We start from the raw sequence: 24,199 nt of genomic DNA on the forward strand, positions 1-24,199 counted from the left end.
GAGGTGACATACGACCAGGTTTGCGTGAGACATGCCATGGCAGATGTCCCGGTGTTCTGCTCAAACCCCAGTCTCACTAGAACCAGGATAATCCCAGTAAACCAGAATGTGCAGCCATTCAATCCACAGTACTTTTCAAAGGAAGAAGCTACAGATAATGTTTTCATAATGAATGATTTTTCCCTGGCAATAATGGGGTTAAATTAGGCATCATGGGATAGGGAGTGGAGATAAAACATGTTGGGGACAGACATTTTAAACAAAGCTGATCAGTCAGTTTGTGGAGACAGCTAGATTAGGCTGCATTCTTACCATACATTTTTTTGGGAAAATTCCTCCCTAGCTCAATATCAATCCCAAAAAATGACACTGGCAGATCCAATTGTCATACTGCTGCTATTTGTGGTAACTTTTGTCTCTATTCTCACTGTGAAAAGGGGCTGGAATAAGAGAGCCTGCCTGAATTCCCCTCCAGGACCACGACCTTTACCCATCCTTGGAAATCTCCACCAGCTGAACCTGAAGAGACCTTACCGAACTTTGCTTGAGGTAACACTTTCAAATGCGATGGACTGGGCAGATTGTACTTGATCTCATAGTTGTAAATGGCAGATGGAACAATGCAAGCTAAGCAAAATGTAGGAGTCCCCATTTTTAGAAGCAGTGCGCACTGCGAGGGGAAACTCTTAATGCAGACAAAGCGGGCCCTTCAGTCTGCAATTGTATGCTTGTTTATCTAGAACTTTGATGTGTGCTGGGCTAAACTCAACATATCTTAGAGCAGTGCTGCACAAGCCTGTCGCAGGTCACGGAGAGACTGTGACAGAAATGTTCATTAATGATAATAATTAACAATACTTTCAGTACAGGCTAAACCAGGGTGGTGGACATGAAGGGACCCTGCAGGGGGTGCACTTATCCTGCCTGCCCTGGAGCCCCGCCCCATGTAAGCCCCCTGTCTGCAGCAGGAGCAGGTGGGCCTGGCTGGGGGTCCTGCCTCACACAGAGGTGCTGTGTAAATGCCTAGGGGGCAAAGACTAATCCAGTGTTTGCTTTGAATGTATGTTTATCAGGCCTATCTAGCACTTTTATCTCTGTTGGGCTTTATTTAATATATCTTAAAGCAGCGCTGCCAAGCTTGTCACAGGTCACGGAGAGAATGTGACAGAAATGTTCATTAGTGATAATAATTAACAATACTTTCAGTACAGGCTAAACTGGGGGTGGTGGTGGTGGTGGACATGAAGGGACCATGTGGAGAGTGCACTTATTCTGCCTGTCCTGGAGCCCTGCCCCATGGGACTCCCTGCCTGCAGCAGAAGCAGGTGGGGCATGTTTGGGGATAAGCCCCTCTGGGGTCCTCCTGCCTCACACAGAGGTGCTGTGTAAGTTCCCTATGGCCACGGGGGCACTTTCAGCCACTGAGCTGAAGTGGTCTCTGAAGAGTCGCTCCATGCCCCCGGGGAAAGACTAATCCAGTGTTTCTCAAGCGGCCACAAGGGGGTTTTCCTGTGGCCATGACAGCCTCCTAGGTGGTAATGGGGGACGGGGAGACGGCAAAGCATTGGCACAGCCCCTGGAGATGGTGGTGGTGGGGGACAATGCTGCAGGAGGAAGTTGAGTTCTCTTCTGTATCTATGGGGGTTTTAGCCCTGGGGTGGTTGGGAGGTGGGCTCCAGCAGCAGGACTTAGGGAGACTGGCTGTGCAGACCGGGGCTCCAGCCATGGTGCTTCGGGTGCCAACTCCCAGCTCCTGCTCCAGCTCTGGGCTCTGGCCGCTGGCACCAACCCCAGCCCCGGCTTCCAACCCAAAACCCTAGTGGCAGGTGCTGGCCCAGGCACCAATCGCCGGATGCACACGCCAACCCCGAGTCCTGGCCGCTGAGCCTGGGTGCAGATCCCTGGCCCCGGCTGTGTGGCAGCAGGCACTGACCCTGGGCTCTGAGAGACGCTGGCCCTAGGCACCAATCCCCAGCCCCAGTTGCGCAGCAGCGAGTGCTGGTTTTGGCATAGTGGCGGTGGGCACTGAGCCCCGCCTCCGGCCATGTGGCCCTGGGCTCCAGCACCCAGCTCTGGCTGTGTCGCAGCGGGCACTGGCCTTGGGCTCCAGCCTCTGGCCCCAGCTGTGCAGCTCTTGCCAAAGCTCCTGGTTCTGGACACGGGCACTGATCCCTGGGCCTGGCCGTGCAGCTCCTGCCTCTGGCTCCGGGCTCTTGCCTTGCGTGTTGACACCAGGCCACATGGCAGCGGGTGCCAACCCTCAGCTACAGGGCTCACCACCCACCTTCATCTCCCCTGGCTCTGCTGCCTTCCTGGCCCTGCATTCATCCTTTCATCATCCCAGGCCCCCGCTGCCTCCCCCATCCCACATCCAACCCACCATGGCCCCTGTTGACAAATGGAAAGCATGCTGACAAATGGAACTGGGTTCAAGGAAGAGCAACAGAAACAACTAGAGGTCTGGAAAATGCATCATGAAAGATGAGGCCAAAGAAGGCTGGTCTGTTTCACCAAGGGAAAGTTAAGAGGTGACTTGATAGTTTAGAAGCACCTGCACAAGGAGAAGGTATCTGACAATAGGGGGTTCCTGAAGCTAGTCGACAAAGGCATAACGAGATCTAGTAGCTGGAAGACCAAAAGTATAACTGGCTTCAAAAAAGAATAATATAAGTTCATGGAGGATAATAGCCAAGATGGTCAGGGATGCAACCCCATGGTCTGGGTGTTCCAAAACCTCCAACTGTCAGAATCTGGGACTGGATGACCAGGGCAGGATTACTCAAAATAGCCCAGGAATGTTCATTCCCTCTGAAGCATCTGGCACTGGCCACTGTTGAAGAGCTTATATTAGATGGACTGTAACAGTCACATCTCATCACTTGCCTTTTGCTGTATCCCAGGCCCCATCCTTCATCTCTTCCTTGTCTATCTGGGCCTTGATCCTGCAACAGGATTTGCTAGCACAGACTCCTATGCCCATGCAGTCATGCGGAGCCCAATGGTACGTAGATTTTATGCCCCTTGGAGCAAGGCCCATCGTTATGTTCTGTGTTTGTACAACATCTAGCACAATGGAGTCCTGGTCCCTCACAGGGCTCCTAAATGTTATGGTAACACCGATGATAAATAATAATAATGAGAGTCCATGCAGACAGAAGGCTCTGCACAAGCAGCTTTCAAAGCAAGATTGGAGCCAAGATTGTCAGCTATTCGGGGACAGTACTGTGTATTCCTATCTGTCTGCAAAGCACAGAGCATATATTTGGTGATATTCATAATATCAACAATCACAAGCCCATCTACAGAAAAAACACTGATTCACTTTGGCCTTGAAATAAATGTACAGTGTAAGAACTAGGCTCAGTAAAGTTGGTCACAAAATAATTTGTTTATTGTTAATTGTTTTGTTTTTGTTCAAAGATTGAACAAAATAGTGTTTTGTGAAATCCTGACAAATGTCAATAAAAAATCATTTTTGTTAAATTTGTATGTGTGAAAAGGAAATAAGTTCTGTCCAGCTCTAATGGTCAGTATTTGCTGCTAACTGGTATTCTGTAGCCCATTATACTGTCTGTAATTGCTGTATGCGGGTAGAGGTGGATATAGGTCCTTTACAGAATTCCCTCCTGAGGGCAATTCCCAGGGAGCCAAGCAGTGTCTCATTTGTAGAACCTGTTTTTCTTTTAAACAGGGTTACAAAGCTAATGAATTTACACGATAAGTTTGTCATAGACATTAGTGCAAAGCCTGGTCCTATGTTTCAATAAGTAGGACACTAGCCTAGGCCATGGAGACTTGTCTTCAATTCCCTGCTCTGCCAAAGACTTCCTGTGTGACCTTAGGCAAGTCACTCTGTGCCTCAATTCCCTGCCTGTAAAATGGGCTGATAGCACTTCTCTACCTCACAGGGTGCTCTGAGGGTACATTAAAGATTGTTTCAGTGGGCGTTGGACACAGTCTATGTACTCAGCATTCTTAAGCTCTATGCCCATATTATAGCAAAACTTAAAATCTTACAATGCTTTTGCCGAACAAAATAAACAGCAGCAGGAGAGCAGCAGTGTGTATAACTGTCTCTTGTCCGGATGTTGAACCTGGCACTTGTTCAGTCAGCTATATTTGCAGGCAGAAGAAAAAGACACAGCTCTAGCTTGTTGTGACAGGGTCAGTAGCTCACCGCTGCGGCGCCTCCTCCTGGTTGTCTCGGGGAATTAGTTTTAGCCAGTAGAGCGTCCTCTTTGGGTGGCGTCCCGCCTGTCGTCTCGCCTTCGTTGGGTGCGCGGGTTTGCGCTGCTCTCCACGTATGGCGTCCTCTTCCGGAGTACTGCCCTCCGACAGTGTTCCCTGGTCCATTCACACCCCCTTCCGGGGGGGTGGTTAAACAACAGCCCCACACCCTCGAGTCCGATCCTCACAGTCCAGGACCTGGTGTGGTTCTGACCGGCCCCTCCCTGCGGCCCGTGGCTGTGCGTGGGACAGCACAGCAAACAAAGGGGGAAAAAGGGGGGAGGGGGACTCAGGCCCTCCCACTACTCTGAGTCCCGGTCCAGAGGCCCTCGGGCGACAGTCTCACTGTCTTCCTTCTCCTTCCTCCTCTGACTATCCCTCTGGACCACTTCCCCAACAGCCCTTCGCTACGCTAGGCCTCCTCCTCCCAGGCCTGCCGCCTAGCAGGCTATGGAGTGGGCCCTTCTCCCACTCTCTCAGGCTGGCCTGCACTGCGCTGTCCGTGGTGCTGGCCTCCCAGCTCTGGAGACAGACCTTCCCCTCTGAAGGCCTGGGACAGACTGACTGCTCCTGCTCTGGGCAGCCTTTTATATGGCTAAGCCGGGCCCTGATTGGCTCCCAGTAAGCCCTCTCCTGATTGGCCGCGCGTCTATGCAGGCGCCTAGGCCTGCCGCAGCCCAGTCTCTCTGGGTGTGGGGTAATCGCCCCACCACACACCCTCCCCCTTAAGAACCCTCCCGGGGGGGGGTATCCTAACCGGCCTGATGGCCTAGAGCTCGGAAAGCAGCCTTTGTCCCACAGTGGCTCGGCTTACCGGCTCAAAGTCTAGGAACTTAGCCCTTGTCACTGGGCCCTATGGCCTACTGGCCCCAAAGTCCTGGAAATTAGTCTTTGCCAACGGGCAACCCGGCTTATCCACCGTCTCAGCGGGGGGGTCCCACCGAAACACGCTGAGGCTTACCGGGTCCGACGTACCAGTCCATCTCTTCCCTTAAGCTGCCTCCTATCCGTTCCACTGCTGGAGTGTCCCACGGGTCTCCTGATTCTCCACGGGTCTCGTGGTCCACTGCCTCGGCTGGTCCCTCCCACAGTGAGGCTCCCTCTCGACCTGGAGGAGTCGCAGTCCTCGGCGGTTCCAGGAGTGTGGGCTGGTCCTCCACCGGGGCTTCCCGCAAGGGTTCTCCTCCCACGGCCGTCGGCCTAGGCTGGGGTATGCTCCCTCCTCTCGCACTCTCTGTGCATTTGGGACACACCCCGTACAAGCGTGACGGATCCTCTGCCGTCAGGGCTAACTGTTTAGGGCCTCGGCAGTTGGATGGGAGCTTGACTGCCCCCTCGCAGACCACCCCCTGCGCTAAGGATCCCCCTCCTTGATCCGATTCTTCGCCCTCCTCCCCTAGCCTGGAGAAGAAATCGGCGTTAGTATGGGCCTTACCCGGTCGGTGGAGCATCTGGAAGTCGTAAGGCTGGAGGGCGAGGTACCACCGCATAATTCTAGCGTTCGTGTCTTTCATGCTGTGGATCCATCGCAAAGGGGCGTGATCTGTGATTAATTTAAAACTATTCCCTAGCAGATAGTAACGGAGGGCGTCGATAGCCCACCGTACCGCCAGGGACTCTCTCTATCGTTGAGAAGTGTCTTTCTCGGGGGAACAGCTTCCGACTTAAATACAGTACTGGGTGTTCCTCCCCGTCTACTTCCTGGGAGAGTACTGCGCCTAGGCCGACTTCCGAAGCATCTGTTTGTAGTATAAACTCCTTCGTGAAGTTGGGGTGTCGTAATACTGGTTCTTGAGTGAGCCGTTCCTTGAGTGTGTTAAAGGCTCGCTTGCATTGCGTAGTCCACTGTACCTGTCGAGGTTGGGAGTTCTTCGTTAGGTCTGACAGGGGGGCGGCTATAGATGCGAAGTCTGGCACAAAACGACGATAGTACCCAGCTAATCCCAAAAACTGACGCACTTATTTCTTCGTCGTGGGGGCGGGTACATCTCTGAGGGCTTGTACCTTGCTAATCAGGGGTGTTAGTTTCCCCCCTCCTACTGTGTATCCCAGGTAGGTCACTTCTTCTTGGCCTAAGTGACATTTCGCCGGGTTAGCTGTTAGGCCGGCCGCTCTGAGGGCTTGTAGCACTGCTGCCAGGTGGTGTAAATGGCTCTCCCAGTCGAGGCTGTAAACCACAATATCATCTATGTACGCCGCCGCGTATTGGTCGTGGGGTTGGAGGACCTTGTTCATCAAGTGTTGAAACGTGGCCGCCGCTCCATGTAACCCGAACGGCATGGTTACAAACTGGAAGAGGCCGAAAGGCGTAGGGAAGGCCATCTTCGCTCGGGAGTTTGGCGTCAGTGGGATCTGCCAATATCCTTTAGTCAAATCTAAGGTTGACAGGTACTTGGCTCCCCCGAGGCGCTCTAACAGTTCATCCACTCTCGGCATTGGATAGGCATCAAAACGGGAGATAGCGTTGACCTTCCTGAAATCGATGCAAAACCGAGTCGTCCCGTCTGGTTTCGCATCTAGGACGATAGGGCTTCGCCACTCGCTCGTCGACTCCTCTACCACTCCCATCTCTAACATCGTCTCTACCTCCCGTCGCACTGTATCCCACATTTTCTTGGGCAACGGCCGGTGGTTATCCGTCACCCTCTTCCCGGGGTCGGTGGCGATATGATGACTCAAAGTCGTCCGGCCCGGGTGGGCCAATAAAACGTCCGGAAACTTCTCTACCACCCGTTGTAGTTGCCCCCTTTGTCTGGGGCTGAGGCCTGACCCCAGCGTGGCCGGTCCGGGGTCGGGAAGGTCCCCTGCTAGGGGTCCAAGTTCCGAATCTGGGGTGGACGGGCCAATGAACATGGCTTCCCGGGTTTTCCAGGCCTTTAGAAGGTTAATGTGATAAATGCGTGTCTCTTTCCATCGCCCAGGTAGTCTGACCTCGTAATCGACTGGTCCCACTCATCGGATCACTTCATAGGGACCCTGCCATTTGGCCAGGAGCTTCGACTCGGAAGAGGGCAGTAAAAGCAGCACCCGATCGCCTGGGGCGAACTTCCTCCCTCTAGCCCCTCGATTATAGAGGCGCTCCTGACATGCCTGGGCCCGTTCCAGGTTTTCACGGGCGAAGGCCCCTAATGTTTGGAGTCGCTCCTGGAGTTGTAGCACATATTGTGTGGTCCCAAGGACCCGTGTTTCCTGTGTTTCCCACTCCTCTTTCAGGAGGTCCAGTATTCCTCTGGGCTGCCTGCCATATAGGAGCTCGAAAGGCGAGAACCCCGTCGAGGCCTGTGGTACCTCTCTTATTGCAAACAGCAGGGCCGGCAACAAGGTGTCCCAATGCGAGGGGTCCTCCTCCACAAACTTCCGCAACATGGCTTTTAGCGTACCATTGAACCGCTCTACCAAGCCATCGGTCTGCAGATGGTACACCGATGTCCGGAGGGTCTGGATATGGAGGAGGCGACATAGCTCAGCTATTAACTTGGAGGACACATTGGTGCCCTGATCCGTCAATATTTCCCCGGGTATCCCAACCCGGGTGAAAATCTTTACCAATTCCCCCGTAATGGTCGGTGCCGTCGCTGCCTTTAGGGGAACGGCTTTGGGATAGCGTGTTGCGTAGTCCATGGCTACTAATATAAAGCAGTTCCCTGTCTTACTTCGCTCAAGGGGGCCGACAAGGTCCATCCCGATCCGTTCAAAGGGTACCCCCACGACTGGCATGGGTACCAGGGGTGCAGGGGCTACCCCTTTCGGTCCTGCTCGCTGGCATTCTGGGCATGAGGCGCGAAAGTCTGCCACTTCCCGGTGGATGCCTGGCCAGAAAAACCGGCGGGCCACCCTCTGTAGGGTCTTCTCACGTCCCAGGTGTCCGGCCCAAGGGTTTGCATGGGCTAAGTGGAGGAGGCCGGCTCGCAGTCTCCGGGGTACCAACAGCTGGCAGAACGTCTCCCGTGTCTGGGGTTCCTGTGCTATCCTGTACAGGCAGTCCTGCCGTACCTCGAAACGGGGGCCCTGCGGAGTCCTTAGTGTCCCGTCACCCTCAATAGCAGGGTTGGTGGCTTGTTCCCAGGCGCGGCTTAGGGTTGGGTCTTCTTGTTGCTCCCGTAAGAAGTCTCCGTCGCGCTCTAACTCTACCCGGGCGTCCTCCACCGAACGGGGTCTGTCTCCAGGACAACTCGCAGGAGTCTCCGTCGTCAAGGAGGTCCCCTTGCCGGGGTCATCCCTTAGCCTGCGCCCAAGCAGCCCCGTTCCCGGTGCTATATTCCTGTCTGGTCGGGGCTTGGGTGGCTGATATCTCAGGAGGACCTCTCCGAAGCTGGGCCAATCTCGTCCCAACACCACCGGGTAGGCCAGCCTAGGGGCCACTCCTACCCGGAGACCCTCCTCTCGGCAGCCTACTCCCATCTTGACCCAGACTGTGGGATACTGGCGGATGTCCCCATGCACACACTGTAGGTAGATCGGGGGCCCCGAAAGATTGAGATTTGGGACCAGCCCCTCTTGTATGAGGGTCTGACTACACCCCGAATCTACGAGGGCGTTGGTGGGGTTCCCTCCAACCCGAACCGGGACTATCAACTTTCCTGCCCCTCTCTTCCGTGCCCGTTGTCCGGCCATCCAGGCCTGCCCGTAGCTGCAGTCCATAAAAGGGCAATCTCGCTGGAAATGTCCTTCTTGACCGCAGTCCCAGCACCTCTCTCGGGTCTCGGCCGGGCTTGTGCCTCCTCCGGGGGGGCCTGTTCGCTCCGGGGGCTGTCGCTACCTCCGAGTCATCCCCGGTAGTAACTTGGGTCGGGGTTCAGGGTTGGGAGGCCTCGGATGCCCATGGCTGTTGCCTGCCTGTGGTTCGGAGGCTCCCGCCCCACGAGAATTTCCCTTCTCTGCGCCGCCCTTGCGACCAAGGCTTCCGGCCACTCGGGGTGGCGCCTCCGCCCCCTCTGCCGATAAGTAATCCTCCATTAAGGCCACTGCTGCGGAGAGGGTGGCTGGGCGATGCCGTCGTACCCAGGCCCTCCCTCCCGGGGGTAGGATCTGGGTGAACTGCTCTAAGGCTACCATCTCCGCCACCTGGGGTCCCGTCAGGCCCTCTGGGTTCAACCACCTCCAGCAGTGGTCTCGGATGCGTTGGGCCACAGCGCGGGGTCGGGCCCCCGGAGGATATTGTTCCTTACGGAGACGCTGTCGGTAGGTCTCTGGGCTAATGCCGGTATGGTCTAGGATGGCCGCCTTGACTCAGGCGTACTCGAGCGCTTCCCGGGGGTCGAGGCTCCGATATGCGGCCTGAGCCTGCCCCGTCAAGTAAGGGGCTAGTAACGTGGCCCAATGTTCTGAAGGCCACCGGGCGGCGGTCGCCACCCATTCAAACGTCACCAGATAGGCCTCTGGGTCGTCCTCAGGCCCCATCTTGGTGAGGCGTACCGGTAGTGCTCCTGGGTTATCCCCCAGTCCGGTCCCCAAGGGGGCGGCAGGGGTGCCTCCCGCCGGGCGTAATAACGCGGCCATCTGTTGCACCAAATGTTCCTGCTGCACCCGCTGCTGGGTGGCCAACTCTCGGAGGAGCTGCTGCTGATTCTCTTGGTGCTGAGTCATCATCAGCTGCTGCTGAGTGGTCATTTGCTGCAGCATTTGCACCTGCTGCTGGTGCTGCAGGGCCGACTGCTCCTGCTGCTTCTCTAGCAGCCATTTTAATAACTTCTCAGCCTCCATGTTGGGGTTCAGCGGGTTACTCCCGATTCAACCCCCACACTCTGGACCCCTTTGGTGGGTCCGGTTCTGTACCCACAATCTGGGTCGACCGTCTGTCTGCGCAAGACACTGCTCTGGGCAATAGTCCGCAGTCTTGGCGCTGGCCCCTCGTATCAGGGGCGGACCGCTATGCCCGCATTCTCCACCACGTGTGACAGGGTCAGTAGCTCACCGCTGCGGCGCCTCCTCCTGGTCGTCTCGGGGAATTAGTTTTAGCCAGTAGAGCGTCCTCTTTGGGTGGCGTCCCGCCTGTCGTCTCGCCTTCGTTGGGTGCGCGGGTTTGCGCTGCTCTCCACGTATGGTGTCCTCTTCCGGAGCACTGCCCTCCGACAGTGTTCCCTGGTCCATTCACACCCCCTTCCGGGGGGTGGTTAAACAACAGCCCCACACCCTCGAGTCCGATCCTCACAGTCCAGGACCTGGTGTGGTTCTGACCGGCCGCTCCCTGCGGCCCGTGGCTGTGCGTGGGACAGCACAGCAAACAAAGGGGGAAAAAGGGGGAGGGGGACTCAGGCCCGCCCACTACTCTGAGTCCCGGTCCAGAGGCCCTCGGGCGACAGTCTCACTGTCTTCCTTCTCCTTCCTCCTCTGACTATCCCTCTGGACCGCTTCCCCAACAGCCCTTCGCTACGCTAGGCCTCCTCCTCCCAGGCCTGCCGCCTAGCAGGCTATGGAGTGGGGCCTTCTCCCACTCTCTCAGGCTGGCCTGCACTGCGCTGTCCGTGGTGCTGGCCTCCCAGCTCTGGAGATAGACCTTCCCCTCTGAAGGCCTGGGACAGACTGACTGCTCCTGCTCTGGGCAGCCTTTTATATGGCTAAGCCGGGCCCTGATTGGCTGGCTCCAATCTGCCTTCTGATTGGCTCCCAGTAAGCCCTCTCCTGATTGGCCGTGCATCTACGCAGGCGCCTAGGCCTGCTGCAGCCCAGTGTCTCTGGGTGTGGGGTAATCGCCCCACCACACTTGTATATTTTAAAATCAAATTGAAACCCAACAGTTTCTATAACAGTAGCATGGAAATATATAATGCTTTCCCCCTCCTCCCTATATTTAAGCTGTCTGAGAAATATGGCCCAGTCTTCAGCATTCAGATGGGACCCAAGAATATGGTGGTGCTGTCGGGATACAAGATGGTGAAGGAGGCTCTTGTGAACCAGGCAGATGCATTTGCAGAAAGGCCTAAAATCCCAATATTTGAAAAATTTGCAAGAGGAAATGGTGAGATTTCTTTTCTTTCTTACCTAATGATAAGACTGTTTTATGCTCTGACCATTGTAAACATTCTTCTTCTGACAAGGATCTGTTCTGAAGGGCCAAGAAATCGGAATAGTTTGGAGAGCATAAATTATTACTTGTATGCTTCCATGCATCAGTTTTGTTGCTGCCAAAGATAAGACCAAGACACTGGGGACTCGATACAAAAATGTTACAGGAGATATACAAAGGGGCATTATTAAACAGATGGAGTAAGTCTTTGGGTGAAAGATAGAGACACAGTAAATGTAATGTAAGGTAACAAAACCAAATCTGAGGTGAAAATAAAGGAGATGGAAGACTTGGAGGCAACAATTTCATACTCTTTGCAGATGTCAGTGTGGAAACACTGCACAAAACCCAGGCAAGTTATAACAGTTACAATAAAACTCAAAGAAAAAGAAATTAGGCATGCCCACTACTGCCTGTCTGCACTGCAGAATGTGTACACTAAACAAACTTACTTTCTTTTTCAATAACCCCAGAGGCAATAGAGTGTCTGAGCTTTGCATGACTGGACAGGTTTGCAGGAACACAGCGGTTTTCTCTGACTAACCTGCTGAGGCTGCTGCCTTTAAATCTCCTATGATAGCTCCCCATTCAAGGCTTCCTCTTTGAATTCACCTCCCTGGTCCTGGCTTTCCCTGCATCCTCCCAGATCCTCCTTTCTCTTCTTAACAGGCCACCTCCTGCTACAGGCTTCCCTGGTAACCCTGCACTGATCACGCAACCTCTAAGCTTCACCCAATATCTTCCTTGGTGGCCAGTGATGAGCTGCCAAAATCTTAACAACCAGTTCTCTATCAAAAGCTGTGATTGAAGGAATGTGCCACAGTCTGTATTTTTTGTACCTTTCTCCATAAGAAATGGCAATGCATTGAGTCATTGGGAGTCGTACTTAACAATAAAAAAAAAACATTTTTACATATTTATCAGGGTTCGGTGAAGAACAGTTCAGTGATTAATACAAAGGAGAAAAATAATCTTATAATTTATGTTTTAAAATGGCCCACTGGACAAAACCAAACCCTACACGTTCACACTGAGTTTGGGTTTTGATGTAAGTTCTGCTAGAGCTTTCTCTGAGTAGGTGAAACAGGACTGCAGCTGCAGGATAGTGGAGGAACATTCCCCCCCCTTCCCCTTCTTCTGACTAGTGTTGTTAGTTTATGAAATAGAAACATTAGTAATACAGGACTGTAGTACAGGATAACAGCCACCGGAATAGAAAAAAGCAAGCGCCCTATTATTTTTTAGTAAAGCACTCACCAGTTTTTCTCGTAACATATAATTATTAAAATACTCACGACCAACTATTCTAAAACATTGTCCCTAGAACGGAAATTATATTTTTGTAAATTGCAAAAATATACAACTTTCTCCCAAGGGCCGCCTACCCCCAAGTAACCAGTGGAGGGAAGTGACAATATTTAATTAGAAAGCTTGCAAGCAGATTTGGCTCTTTAGGCTGCCTCTCTGTCCCCTCTAGCTTTCTTCCCCCCTCCCTGCCAATAATTGCGAGGTAGCTGATAATGTTTTTCTTACACCCGACAAAACGTTGGAGTGTTGCCGAGCTCCTGCTGCTCGGCCCGCCGGCTCTGCTGGACAGGGGCCGGGGAGAGACATCTTCATGGGGCCGGGAGCCCCTGCAGGGCCTGGGGCAAATTGCCCCACTTGCCCACCACCCCTGGGCGGCCCTGGAGCTCGCAGCCCCCCCCTTACCTTACAAGCGGCCGCTCAAAGCAGCAGGACACGGGGAGCTGAGCTGCCCAGCTGCTGGTGGCTTGCGAACCGGTGGGAACCGGCTCCAGCTCACCACTGTTGGTGGCTGAGTACCTTTCTCACTCCCCGCTTCTTCCTATGTGGCCCAAAAAGCTTCCTACTTTCAGCTGCCATCCTCACTTGCCACCATCTTAGGTGTTGTAAACAGAATGCAACAACGCCTAACTCTTAGTCACCTAGAAAATCACAAAAATGGCCCTGCGATCCACAAAGCCTGAGTCAGGCATGTAGGTTCCCTATACAATGAATGGGAAGAACTAAGCACCTAACAATTGATTCACAAAAGCCAGCATGCTAGGCAGGGAACTGCCTAAGTAGGCCAATGGGAGATGCTGATGTGAGGGGTGTGTACTAAGCCCTGCTCCCTCACTGAGATAGGTTTCTAAGTGTGGGCTGCATGGAGGCACCTAGCTCTGCTAGCAATTCACAAGCAGAAACCCCTCTCCTGGAGTCAGACAGCTTAGGTGTGTAACTCAGTGTTAGGTAAAAACAACGAGGAGTCCTTGTGGTACCTTAGAGAATAACAAATGTATTTGGGCATAAGCTTTCGTGGGCTATAACCTACTTCATCAGATGCTTGGAGTGAAAAATACAGTAGGCAGGTATGAATATACAGCACTTGAAAAGATGGGAGTTGCCTTACCAAGTGGGGGGGTCAGTGCTAACGAGGCAAATTCAATTAGGGTGGATGTGGCTGATTCCCAACAGTTGACAAGAAGGTGTGAGTATCAACAGAGGGAAAACTATTTTTTGTAGTGACCCAGCCACTCCCAGTCTTTATTCAGGCCTAATTTGATGGTGTCAAGTTTGCAAATTAATTCCAATTCTGCAGGTTCTCATTGAAGTCTGTTTTTGAAGTTTTTTGTTGAAGAATGGCCACTTTTAAGTCTGTTATTGAGTGTCCAGGGAGATTGAAGTACTCTCCGACTGATTTTTGAATGTTATAATTCTTGATGTCTGATTTGTGTCCATTTATTCTTTTGAGTAGAGACTGTCCGGTTTGGCCAATGTACATGGCAGAGGGGCATTGCTGGCACATGATGGCATATATCACATTGATAGATGTGCAGGTGTACGAGCCCCTGATGGTGTGGCTGATGTGGTTAGGTCCTATGATGGTGTCCCTTGAATATATATGCGGACAGACCTACTGACCGCTATACTTACCTCCATGCCTCCAGCTTTCATCCAGAGCACATGACATAATCCATTGTCTACAGCCAAGCCCTAAAATACAACTGCATTTGCTTCAGTCTCTCAGACAGAGGCAAAGACCTTCAGGATCTCTATCAAGCATTCTAAAAACTACTATACCCACCTGGGGAAGTGAAGAAAAAGATTGACAGAGCTAGAAGTAACCTACTACAGGAGAGGCCCAGCAAAGAAAGTAACAGAACGCCATTAGCCAGCACCTACAACCCCCAACTAAAACCTCTCCAGTGCATCATCAAGGATCTACAACCTATCCTGAAGGACTATCCCTCACTCTCACAGACCTTGGGAGACAGGCCAGTCCTCGCTTACAGACAGCCCCCCAACCTGAAGCAAATACTCACCAGCAATTACACAACACACAACAGAAACACTAACCCAGGAACCAATCCCTGTAACAAATCCCATTGCTACCTCTGTCCGCATATCTATTCAAGGGATATAAATGGACACAAATCAGACATCAAGAATTGTAACATTCAAAAACCAGTAGGAGAGCACTTCAGTCTCCCGGGACACTCAATAACAGACTTAAAAGTGGCCATTCTTCAACAAAAAACCTTCAAAACCAGACTTCAACGAGAAACTGCAGAACTGGAATTAATTTGCAAATTTGACACCATCAAATTAGGCCTGAATAAAGACTGGGAGTGGCAGGGTCACTACAAAAAATAATTTTCCCTGTGTTGATACTCACACCTTCTTGTCAATTGTTGGGAATGGGCCACATCCACCATGATTGAATTGGCCTTGTTAGCACTGAACCCCACTTGGTAAGGCAACTCCCATCTTTTCATGTGCTGTATATTTGTACCTGCCCACTGTATTTTTCATTCCATGCATCTGATGAAGTGGGTTATAGCCCACCAAAGCTTATGCCGAAATACATTTGTTAATCTCTAAGGTGCCAGAAGGTCTCTTTGTTGTTTTTGCTGATACAGACTAACATGGCTACCCCTCTGAAATCAGTGTTAGGTGCCTGCCTTCACAGGCCCTAGACTCCTATGTTTCTGCATCTTCCTAGGCATCTGGACACATATCTCCTGCTTAAGCCCTAATACAATCCACACGAAACAGTAGCAGGAGGAGGTGCTGGTGGCACCACCCACCTTATAACTTTTAGCCCAGTGGTTAGAGCACTCACCTGGATGTGGAAGACACAGGTTCAATTCCCTCCTCAGACAGACAGGGAACAAAAGACTGGGAGAGGCATCTCCCACCTCTCAGGCGAGTGCTAGACCCACTGAGCGATGGGCTATTCTGAAGTAGGGCTCTCTCCATCTCTCCTGCAGAAGCTGTTCCTCTTTGGAGAAAAGAGTCTTTGTGCCAGCAAGCGAGGGAATGAATGTCTCTTAGCCTGGTGGTCAGGGCACTCATCCGGGGGATCCAGGGGCCACTCCCCCTGGTCTAGTGACACTAATGATTTATTCAAAGTGGAACAGCTTCAACAGGAGAGGTTGAAGGAGACTATCCCATAGCTGGATGGTGAGCGCACTCTCTTCAGCAGACCCCTGTTCAAGTCTCTTCTCTGCCTCGGAGGGGAAATGAAACTGGGTCTCCCACATCCCAGGTGGGTGCTCTAACTACTGGGCTAAAAGTTATAAAATAGGTACCACCTCCTCTGCCTCCTCTGTTGGGCTTGAAATCTGAGATAGGCAGGTGAACACCCCAGGTCATGGATTGCACTGGGGCTTAGGCAGGAGATAAGTGTCCAGATGCCCAGAAAGAGGCAGAAACATAGGAGCCTCAGGAATGTTTATCCTGAAAATTTTGGCACCAAATGAGTTCAGGCACTTATCGGGTTTGGTAGGATCTCAGTGGGGCCTAAAATTGGGAATTAGGAGCTTAAACCTGTCTGGGGTTTAGGCCCCTAAATGTGAATACCCCCCATAGCAGCTTATAGAACCATAGAAATGTAGGGTTGAAAGGAACTTAGGTCATCTAGTCCAGCCCCTGCACTGAGGCAGGATGAAGTACAAGCTTGTCTTACCTAGCCACATAACTCAATACAGGACCAAGTGAAGTTGAAAGCAAAGCAGCCCTTGTGATCAAGTTACTCTTTATGCATGATTAACAACTACTTGCTGCGGACTGCTCTGAAAATGTAACCTTTGGTGTTTGGGAGGCTGAGCATTCTGGAAGTTTATGTTTAGTTGGCACTGGCGGCTCATATTCAAACTAAGAAATGATATTGTCCCTATTAAAATAGATTTACCTGGAGGTTTGTTTTGTTTTTTTGGGGGGGGGGGGGGGGTTCTCTTGCATTTCAGGTATTATTTTTGCTCATGGTGAAAACTGGAAAGTGATGAGAAGATTCACTCTCACGACTTTACGGGATTTTGGTATGGGCAAGAGGACCATTGAGAACAAAATCCTGGAAGAATGCGATTATCTGATAAAGGATTTTGAATCCCACAAAGGTAAGCACGTGTTGAGCTTCGTAGTGTAACACTGGTAATCATTCAAAGTCTGTAACCACATCTGGACCTGTGAAGCCCCCTTCCTCCCACCCTCATGGAGTCATCTCACTTGGGAATTAACTCAGTCATGACTCTTTTGCCTTTGATTCCAACTCATCAGAACTTAGGGGAGGAGCTGGAACCAGTTGGAGCACATTGGTGGCTGTGTGAAGGGTGGGAGGGGAAGATGCTGGGAGGATTAGCTTAATAATAATGGGCCAGTTCATCACTGAGGCAAATCTCAAACTGACTCTCCGGGAAGTTTGACCTGAGGATCTGACATAAGGGAAAGGTGTAATGAGCCCTCCTTCTCTGCACACCAGCAGTACCTCTGCTTAAAGGAGCCCAGAGATTGCTCCCTTCTATTGCCCCAAGGAATGCAAGTCATCCCAAAAGGGGAAGAGGAGGTCAGTTATTTCAATGGTTTCCAGTACGAAACCCGTTGGATACCAACAAAATGATGAATGTTGCCGTTTAATGCTTTTCAGGAAGCGCCTTTGACACCATGAAGATGATGAATGCTGCCGTGTCCAATGTCATTGTGTCGATAATGCTCGGACACCGGTTTGATTATGAGGATCCAAAGTTTCTCAGGCTTATCCATTTAATTAACGAAAGTGTCCGGCTTTCTGGGAGTCCCATGGTTACGGTAATATTAGTTCGTCTGGTTTATTCCATATTCATTTTGGGGATTTCAAAATATTTCCAAAAGAGAGAGCTCTTAATCGCAGATTAGCCAATAGCACGGTGATTAGAGCACTCAACTCGTGTGTGGGAGAATCAGGCAACGCAGCCATTTGAACCTGGGTCTCTCATATCCTGCATGAATGCCCTAAACACAGGGCTATTAGCTATTCTGGGGAATTATTTGTTCCCGTCCCCCCATCCCCTTGGCCAAAAATTCCATCCTGGAGCTGCAAAACCTTTCCTGTTGAAAATGTCATCAAAAGAATATGCTTCTTTGAAATGTTCTAGTTTCAGTGAATTGGGATTTTCTGATTAAACCATATCATCTAAAACTTGCTGAGTCTCTAAAGGAAGCAACACCAGATGTTCCAGAGGAACAAGCAAGAAACTCTTATGATGGGCAATGGTGGAATAACCTGCCTACAGTGAATAACCTGTCCATGGAAAACCCTGCCCATAATCCTCACCACCATCAGTTAGCTGACCAGCTTGTGCCCTAAATGTGAGAGTTTATATCCTTTCTAATGGATTGACACAGCTGCTAAAAGGCCGATGACCGGTCTACCTAAGCTCTCCCACCATTGCTATCATCAGCACAACAGCACCAGTAGCAGTGACAGCATAAAATGTTAGCATAAAAAGGTTATAGACACACCCCAGGAGTCTAGCTGGCTTAACCATCTGAATGTAAAATTATAGTTGTTGCTCTACATCTACACCAGCCATATGAAGAAGAAGAAGAAGAGTTCCAAGAGTTGTTTCATTGACCTCAGTGGGAGTTCTGCATCTGGAAGGCTTATAGAAACAGGCCCTATAATTTACAAGACATGTTTATCATCTCAATACATATTACTCTAAAACCACATGTTGATCATGAATGATTTGTTAACCATTATAATCTGTGTTCCCTTTGGCTAACTGTGCTATTCCCTTCCTTTAGCTGTTCAATATGTTTCCCGCCCTTGGGTTCCTACCAGGAAATCACAAGACTATCTTTAATAATCTGGAAGAACTGTACTCCTTTACTGAGCAGACTTTCATCAAACACCTGAAGCAATTAGATCCCAATGACCAGAGAAGTTTCATTGATGCCTTTCTCATCAGGCAGCAGGAGGTACCGATGGGGTGGGAAAGGGTGCGTGGTGGTTAAGGCAGATTTTCCCTGATTGCCAATATTCTTTAAACATTAACTGGGAGTTTCATTCTTACAGGAAAAATCTAATCCCAATACCCATTTCAAAAATGAGAATTTGCAAAGCCTTGTGAGTAATCTGTTCACAGCTGGGATGGAAACAACTTCCACCACACTCCGCTGGGGCCTTTTGCTTATGATGAAATACCCAGCCATTCAGAGTAAGATTTCTGAACCCTTTTGACTATTCTTTTTTGCTCTACTCTGTATGTACTGAGTGTGCTTTTATACAAGCTATGTCCACACACATACAGACACCACAGTCCTCGCCCATGTTCAAATACAAGACATTTGGCATGATGTCATCCTTCACGGTAGGGAGAAGACAGACTCGGCTGTCATGAAAGTAAAGGGAATTCTTTATAGAGGCTGCTGGACTCAGAGAAGGCCCTGCAGTTTTCCCTCTGACTAAATCACTCTTTGCTGCCTAATGTCCCTACACCGGGTCTCCCTAAATCCTGGACTGCAGTAAGGATGGAAGGGACCACAGTGTATTGCAAACCTCAAGAGCCTGATCATAGCAGATGCAGAGCACACTCAACTCTCATTAATCAGTGGAATTGGAGGATGTTTAGCACCTCACAGGATCGAATCCTAAAAGAAAAAGCCCTACTCTTTGCACTGAGACAATACCTTCTCTGCACTCAGTAGGTTACTACTATTCACAGCTAGAAGAGGCATGCTTACCTCTGCTCCCAAATTACCCATCTGAGTCTTCTTCCATTTCAGCCTAGGTAACTAAGGTTGTCAGCAGCAGCATTTTAGAAACAAGATGTTTGTGTCCTAAAAGGTGTGGATTATATTGTTTAGTGGGTGTCAGTTGTATGTTTTCTTCTCCGTGTCTAGTTTCTCATAGGGGTTCCCACCACCATAGTATCTGAGCACCTGCTTTCACTCTCTTTTAATTGCTCAGAAAAAGTCCATGAAGAGGTTGAAAGAGTTATAGGATCTGCCCAGCTTCGTTATGAACATCGGACACAAATGCCATATACGGACGCAGTTATCCATGAAATTCAGAGGTTTGCTAATATCCTGCCAATGAGCTTGCCTCATGAGACTACTGAGGATGTCAGACTTAATGGCTATGTTATTCCTAAAGTAAGTTTTTTTTTTAAGAGGTACTTTAATTACCAGCAACAAAGAGTCCTGTGGCACCTTTGAGACTAACAGAATGACTTGCTAACTAAGATGACTTGCATCTGAAGAAGTGAGGTTCTTACCCACGAAAGCTTATGCTCCCAGTACTTCTGTTAGTCTCAAAGGTGCCACAGGACCCTCTGTTGCTTTTTACAGATTCAGACTAACACGGCTACCCCTCTGATACTTGATTACCAGGACCTTCATACTCACCAATTAAAACAGAATAACAATGGATTATTTAAATTCCTCCAGACCAGAAATCACATGACCTAATGTACATAAATACCATGGTGATCAGTAGGGATTGAACTTGGGGGCTTCAGCATCAAAAGTACCAGCTCATCTAACTGCAGCTAAAGGAGTTACTCTGATAGCTCTTGATAAAGTAGAAGGCCGTTCTCCTCCCTACCGCTAGCACAACCCTAGAGAGAGACACAATCACATAAGAAGATTTGAATGAGAAGGGAGGATATTTTTTGAATATTTCCTTTTTTCTTTAACTTAAGAGAATGAAAGATGTTCTATCATGAAACTGACAGCAGATTGAATGCTCTGTGAGCACTTTGGCTTCACATGTGGTGATGAGTCCTTCTCAAACAACAGCACACCACCACCTCCTACCCAACACAGTCAGTTCTGGCTCATAGGGCAGGAAGCCAACCACACCACTTCTGACAGCATTCTTGACTTCATCTGGACAACTCCCATCCACAGACTAATCAAACTTTAAACTTCTGAGCTGCTGAGCTCAGATAAGACAAACCAAAAAGTAACACATGCAGTGGTATCTGCAGTGCTCTGGTTCAAACCTGTGACATGCTTATGGGAAAGAGGGCAGGGGGATGCTGTCCTGAGAATTTGTCAACTATGAAGACATGAAATATTAACAAGGCAGGGTGGGAAGTGGAAAGAGCCCCAGCTCTGGGCACCCCCGGAAGGGATATATCTGCAGGATACTGGTCCTCGGTCAGATCCTCAGCTGGTGCAAATGAAGTGAGCAGAGCTACGCTAGTTTACAGCAGTTAATCATAGAATATCAGGGTTGGAAGGGACCTCAGAAGGTCATCTAATCCAACCCCCTGCTCAAAGCAGGACCAATCCCCAACTAAATCATTCCAGCCAGGGCTTTGTCAAGCCTGACCTTAAAAACCTCAATGAAACCTGATGATCTGGTACGTTATCTTTCTGAATGAAGCTCACAGTTTATGGTCAATTTGATATTTTTATTAGAGCTGGTAGAAAAATGCAATTTTTTAATTATTATTTATTTTAAGGATTTTATTTTTAATTGAGGGTTGGTTTTTTTTTTTTTTCAATTTCTTAGAAATTTCCAGGAAAAAACAGAGAAGCTGTTTCTCGGTTTAAAAGTCATTTTTGGTGAAAATTTTCTATTTTCAAAAACAGTTCTTACTAAAAATGTTGGTTATCAGTAAAAAAATATTAGTTTGGGGAAAATTTTGCCGAAAATTGAATTTTTCCAGAAATTTTTTTGTTGCCAACAAAATGCTATTTTTGTTGTTGAAATCAAAGTTCAATGGAAAAGTTTTGACTGTTCTAATTTTTATTTTGTGATGATTTTTAGGGTACTTATATCATCCCCTTACTGGCCTCTGTGTTGTATGACAAGACTCAGTGGGAGAAGCCTGGAGAATTCTATCCTCAGCATTTCCTCAGCACAGATGGAAAGTTTGTGAAGAATGAGGCATTCATGCCTTTTTCAGCAGGTAATTTCCCTTCAAGGACAGCAGTTTGCCTTCGTCTTGTATCTTCCCCCTTCTAAAACATCATGTTGGATCTCAGTCTGCCCTTGCATTCAAGGAAGGGCTGGGCAAAACTCTCTCAATGCTGCTCCGCAGTTGGCTAGACAGATACACTTCTGGTCTCTGTGGGTTGAGTTTGCTACTTCCATTGCATTTCTAAGCCCTGCTAAGTAAGAGACATGAAAGGACTAAGCATGAAAATCACATTGTTTCCAGAGATGAACCAAAATCCAGAACCAGACACTCTGAAATTTTAGAGGCTGTGGACTCTGGACCCTGAGCCAAAGGAGAGCAGGGGATGGCTCTTGCCAAAACCTGTCATTGCCAATCCTTGAGCAAGTGAAAATGGTCCTTAGAGAGGATAAAGCGTGCTCCCTTCCGGCCTTTAGGCTGCTCAGGAGGTTCTGTCTGTCCCCTTGCATATGGGCACTAGCTTGCCTGGATGACATTATGGTAGACTGAGCAAGGTACTAGGAATGGGGAACTTTTGATTTCTAGTCCTTCCTTTGTCCGGTACATCCAGAGTGACCTCAAAGAGATCACTTAGCCACTTTATGCCATATTTTCCCATCTATAAAATGGAGGTGATAACACTTGTTTTCTAAGACTAGTGTTGTGAGGATGAATCAGCTAATAATTGCTAAGCGCTTATCTACAACTCTTTCCTAGAGTTAAAACTCAAATCTGTTATGTTGCTGCTAATTTTGAAATCCTTCCGTCCCTGGTTAATTTCGTTACAGGTCGGAGGATCTGTGCAGGCGAGACTCTTGCCAAAATGGAGCTCTTCCTCTTCTTTACAAGCCTCCTGCAGAGGTTCACTTTCCATCCTCCTCCTGGAGTTACCAGCTCAGACCTGGACCTCACCCCGGCGGTTGGGTTTACCACCCCCCCAATGCCCCATAAGATCTGTGCTGTGCCATGCAGATAAACTACCGCTTCTTGGGAAAGTCACACAGATTCAACCTCACTTCATCCTACTGCTTATCCCTCCCAGATACAGCCAGCTACATGGGACCTATCTTTATTTGCAGTACCTATAGATATCTTAACAGTATTATACTCTATGCCTTGGAGACCACTGTAACCTGCTAATTTCTACCAGAAAACAATAAAACATATATAACTCTTGCAATGTTGTGAAAGATCCATTTCCAACCCTGAGCACATGTCCATTTCTTCAAACCAGCAATCATTGTTGCCCAGAGCTGTAGTTATTATTCAGCCATTTTAAAATATTTCACCCCAGTCCCAAGTGTAACTGGACATCTTGCCTATAGGCTGGAGAGCCTGGGCCCAAGGCAACCCTGATTACAAGATGATCCCCACCGAAGGAAGGAATTGGTCCTGCTTTGAGCAGGGGGTTGGACTAGATGACCTCTTGAGGTCCCTTCCAACCCTGATATTCTATGATTCTATGAAGAGGAATCAGGTGATTCCAATATAAAGGCAGCAAGACGCTGTAGTGGTGCCTGTTGTACTTTCTGTTTGGAAGCCAGCTAGGGCTGGTGGAAGGAGCTGTTCTGAGGAACAAGTTGGGCTTCTGCAGAGCCCTAGCCAGAGAGAGTCTGTGACTGGCTGTTAAAGAAGGGAAGATGAGCTGAAAAACTGTGTGTATGTTTGAGTAGTGTTTTTTTGGCAGACTGTTGCCAGCCTGAGGAGAACTAGTGAAGAGTCAATTAAAGGCTTGAGTTTAGAAGGTCACTGGGGAGTGTGTGAGTTTTTAAAGGGGCCGGATGAAGGGGAAATAGAGGCAAGCTAGCTACATAGGCAACCCTACCCATGGGGGGGCACTTGGGAGGCAGTAAACAGCCACGTGCTGCAGCAAGATCTAATAATCCTGTATTACATTTATAGAGTAGCTTTCATCTATTGTATCAATTTAGAGGGAGTATATGGGCCCAAAGAGTCACAGGTGTTAACTTGCTCCAATCACTGTCCAATATTATATGGTGTTGAATACAGTTTGGCATTTGTATACAGAGGCCTCAGCCTGTTTAGTACCATGGCAAACACACTCTTTTAAAACTTTTATTAAAGATAAGGAAAAACCATTAATACATCACAATTCAAATGCTTTAAGTAAGGTTTATTTTAACAATATCCTTTGTTCCCTGTTCCTTTAGCTGGAGGGAGTATTTAAAAAGAGCCCCCCTCCTGCGCGCACACACACACACGTCTTCTCTGATAGTCAATTAAATGGTATTGCAGATGGTAATAACTACTTTTGGGGCGGGGAAAGAGAAGAAATCCGTTGAGATGGGCTGGAGCTGGTGTTGCTCTTATTAAAGTCCAACCCCATTTTAGAGACAAAACAAGACATACACACAAAAAGGGTGTCAAGTATCAGAGGGGTAGCCGTGTTAGTCTGAAGCTGTAAAAAGCAACAGAGGGTCCTGTGGCACCTTGGAGACTAACAGAAGTACTGGGAGCATAAGCTTTCGTGGGTAAGAACCTCACTTCTTCAGATGCAAGACGCACAAAAAGGGGGAGCAAAGAACAGCAAGGAGAGAAAATGCAGCTTCTGTCTCTGGTGTTGACTCCCACTTGCAGCCTTCCTGCTGGAGAAACACAAACTCAGCAAATGATTTTATCAGCCAGTGAGAGACCTGGCAAACTTGTATCCGTATTGGGCTATTTAGGCCATTGCTTTCAGCTGTCTTTTTCTGGTCATAGGCTTACAGCAGTGTTGTAAAATATACAGTCTTGGCTGACTATAGACTGCTGTTAGACAGAAGGAAAAGGGGGC

At 49.3% G+C, this 24,199-nt stretch overlaps 1 protein-coding gene across 2 annotated transcripts; it reads left to right on the plus strand.

The window, feature by feature from the left end:
• The first annotated feature begins 245 nt into the window (after positions 1 to 245).
• LOC117875383 (cytochrome P450 2K1-like) lies at positions 246 to 22,585 on the plus strand. 2 transcript variants are annotated; one of them, XM_034766676.1, is made up of 9 exons: positions 246 to 549; positions 11,023 to 11,185; positions 16,462 to 16,635; positions 17,163 to 17,323; positions 18,302 to 18,475; positions 18,573 to 18,714; positions 19,467 to 19,651; positions 21,276 to 21,417; positions 22,194 to 22,585. In XM_034766676.1, exons 1-9 carry the CDS (start codon positions 364 to 366, stop codon positions 22,379 to 22,381), a joined length of 1,515 nt encoding a protein of 504 aa, XP_034622567.1. In that variant the 5' UTR covers positions 246 to 363; the 3' UTR covers positions 22,382 to 22,585. The 2 variants fall into 2 exon arrangements, with proteins under 2 accessions (XP_034622567.1, XP_034622568.1); XM_034766677.1 differs by having other exon boundaries at positions 16,486 to 16,635.
• Positions 22,586 to 24,199: the final 1,614 nt, after the last annotated feature.

The sequence above is a fragment of the Trachemys scripta genome, chromosome 3 (assembly GCF_013100865.1).
Source record: "Trachemys scripta elegans isolate TJP31775 chromosome 3, CAS_Tse_1.0, whole genome shotgun sequence".
NCBI lineage: Eukaryota > Metazoa > Chordata > Testudines > Emydidae > Trachemys > Trachemys scripta.

Coding starts and splice junctions, on each gene's coding strand:
- LOC117875383 (XM_034766676.1), top strand. CDS start 364: ATGACACTGGCAGATCCAATTGTCATACTGCTGCTATTTGTGGTAACT. Junction 550..11,022: donor CTTACCGAACTTTGCTTGAG/GTAACACTTTCA, acceptor CCTATATTTAAG/CTGTCTGAGAAATATGGCCC. Junction 19,652..21,275: donor ATGGCTATGTTATTCCTAAA/GTAAGTTTTTTT, acceptor GATGATTTTTAG/GGTACTTATATCATCCCCTT.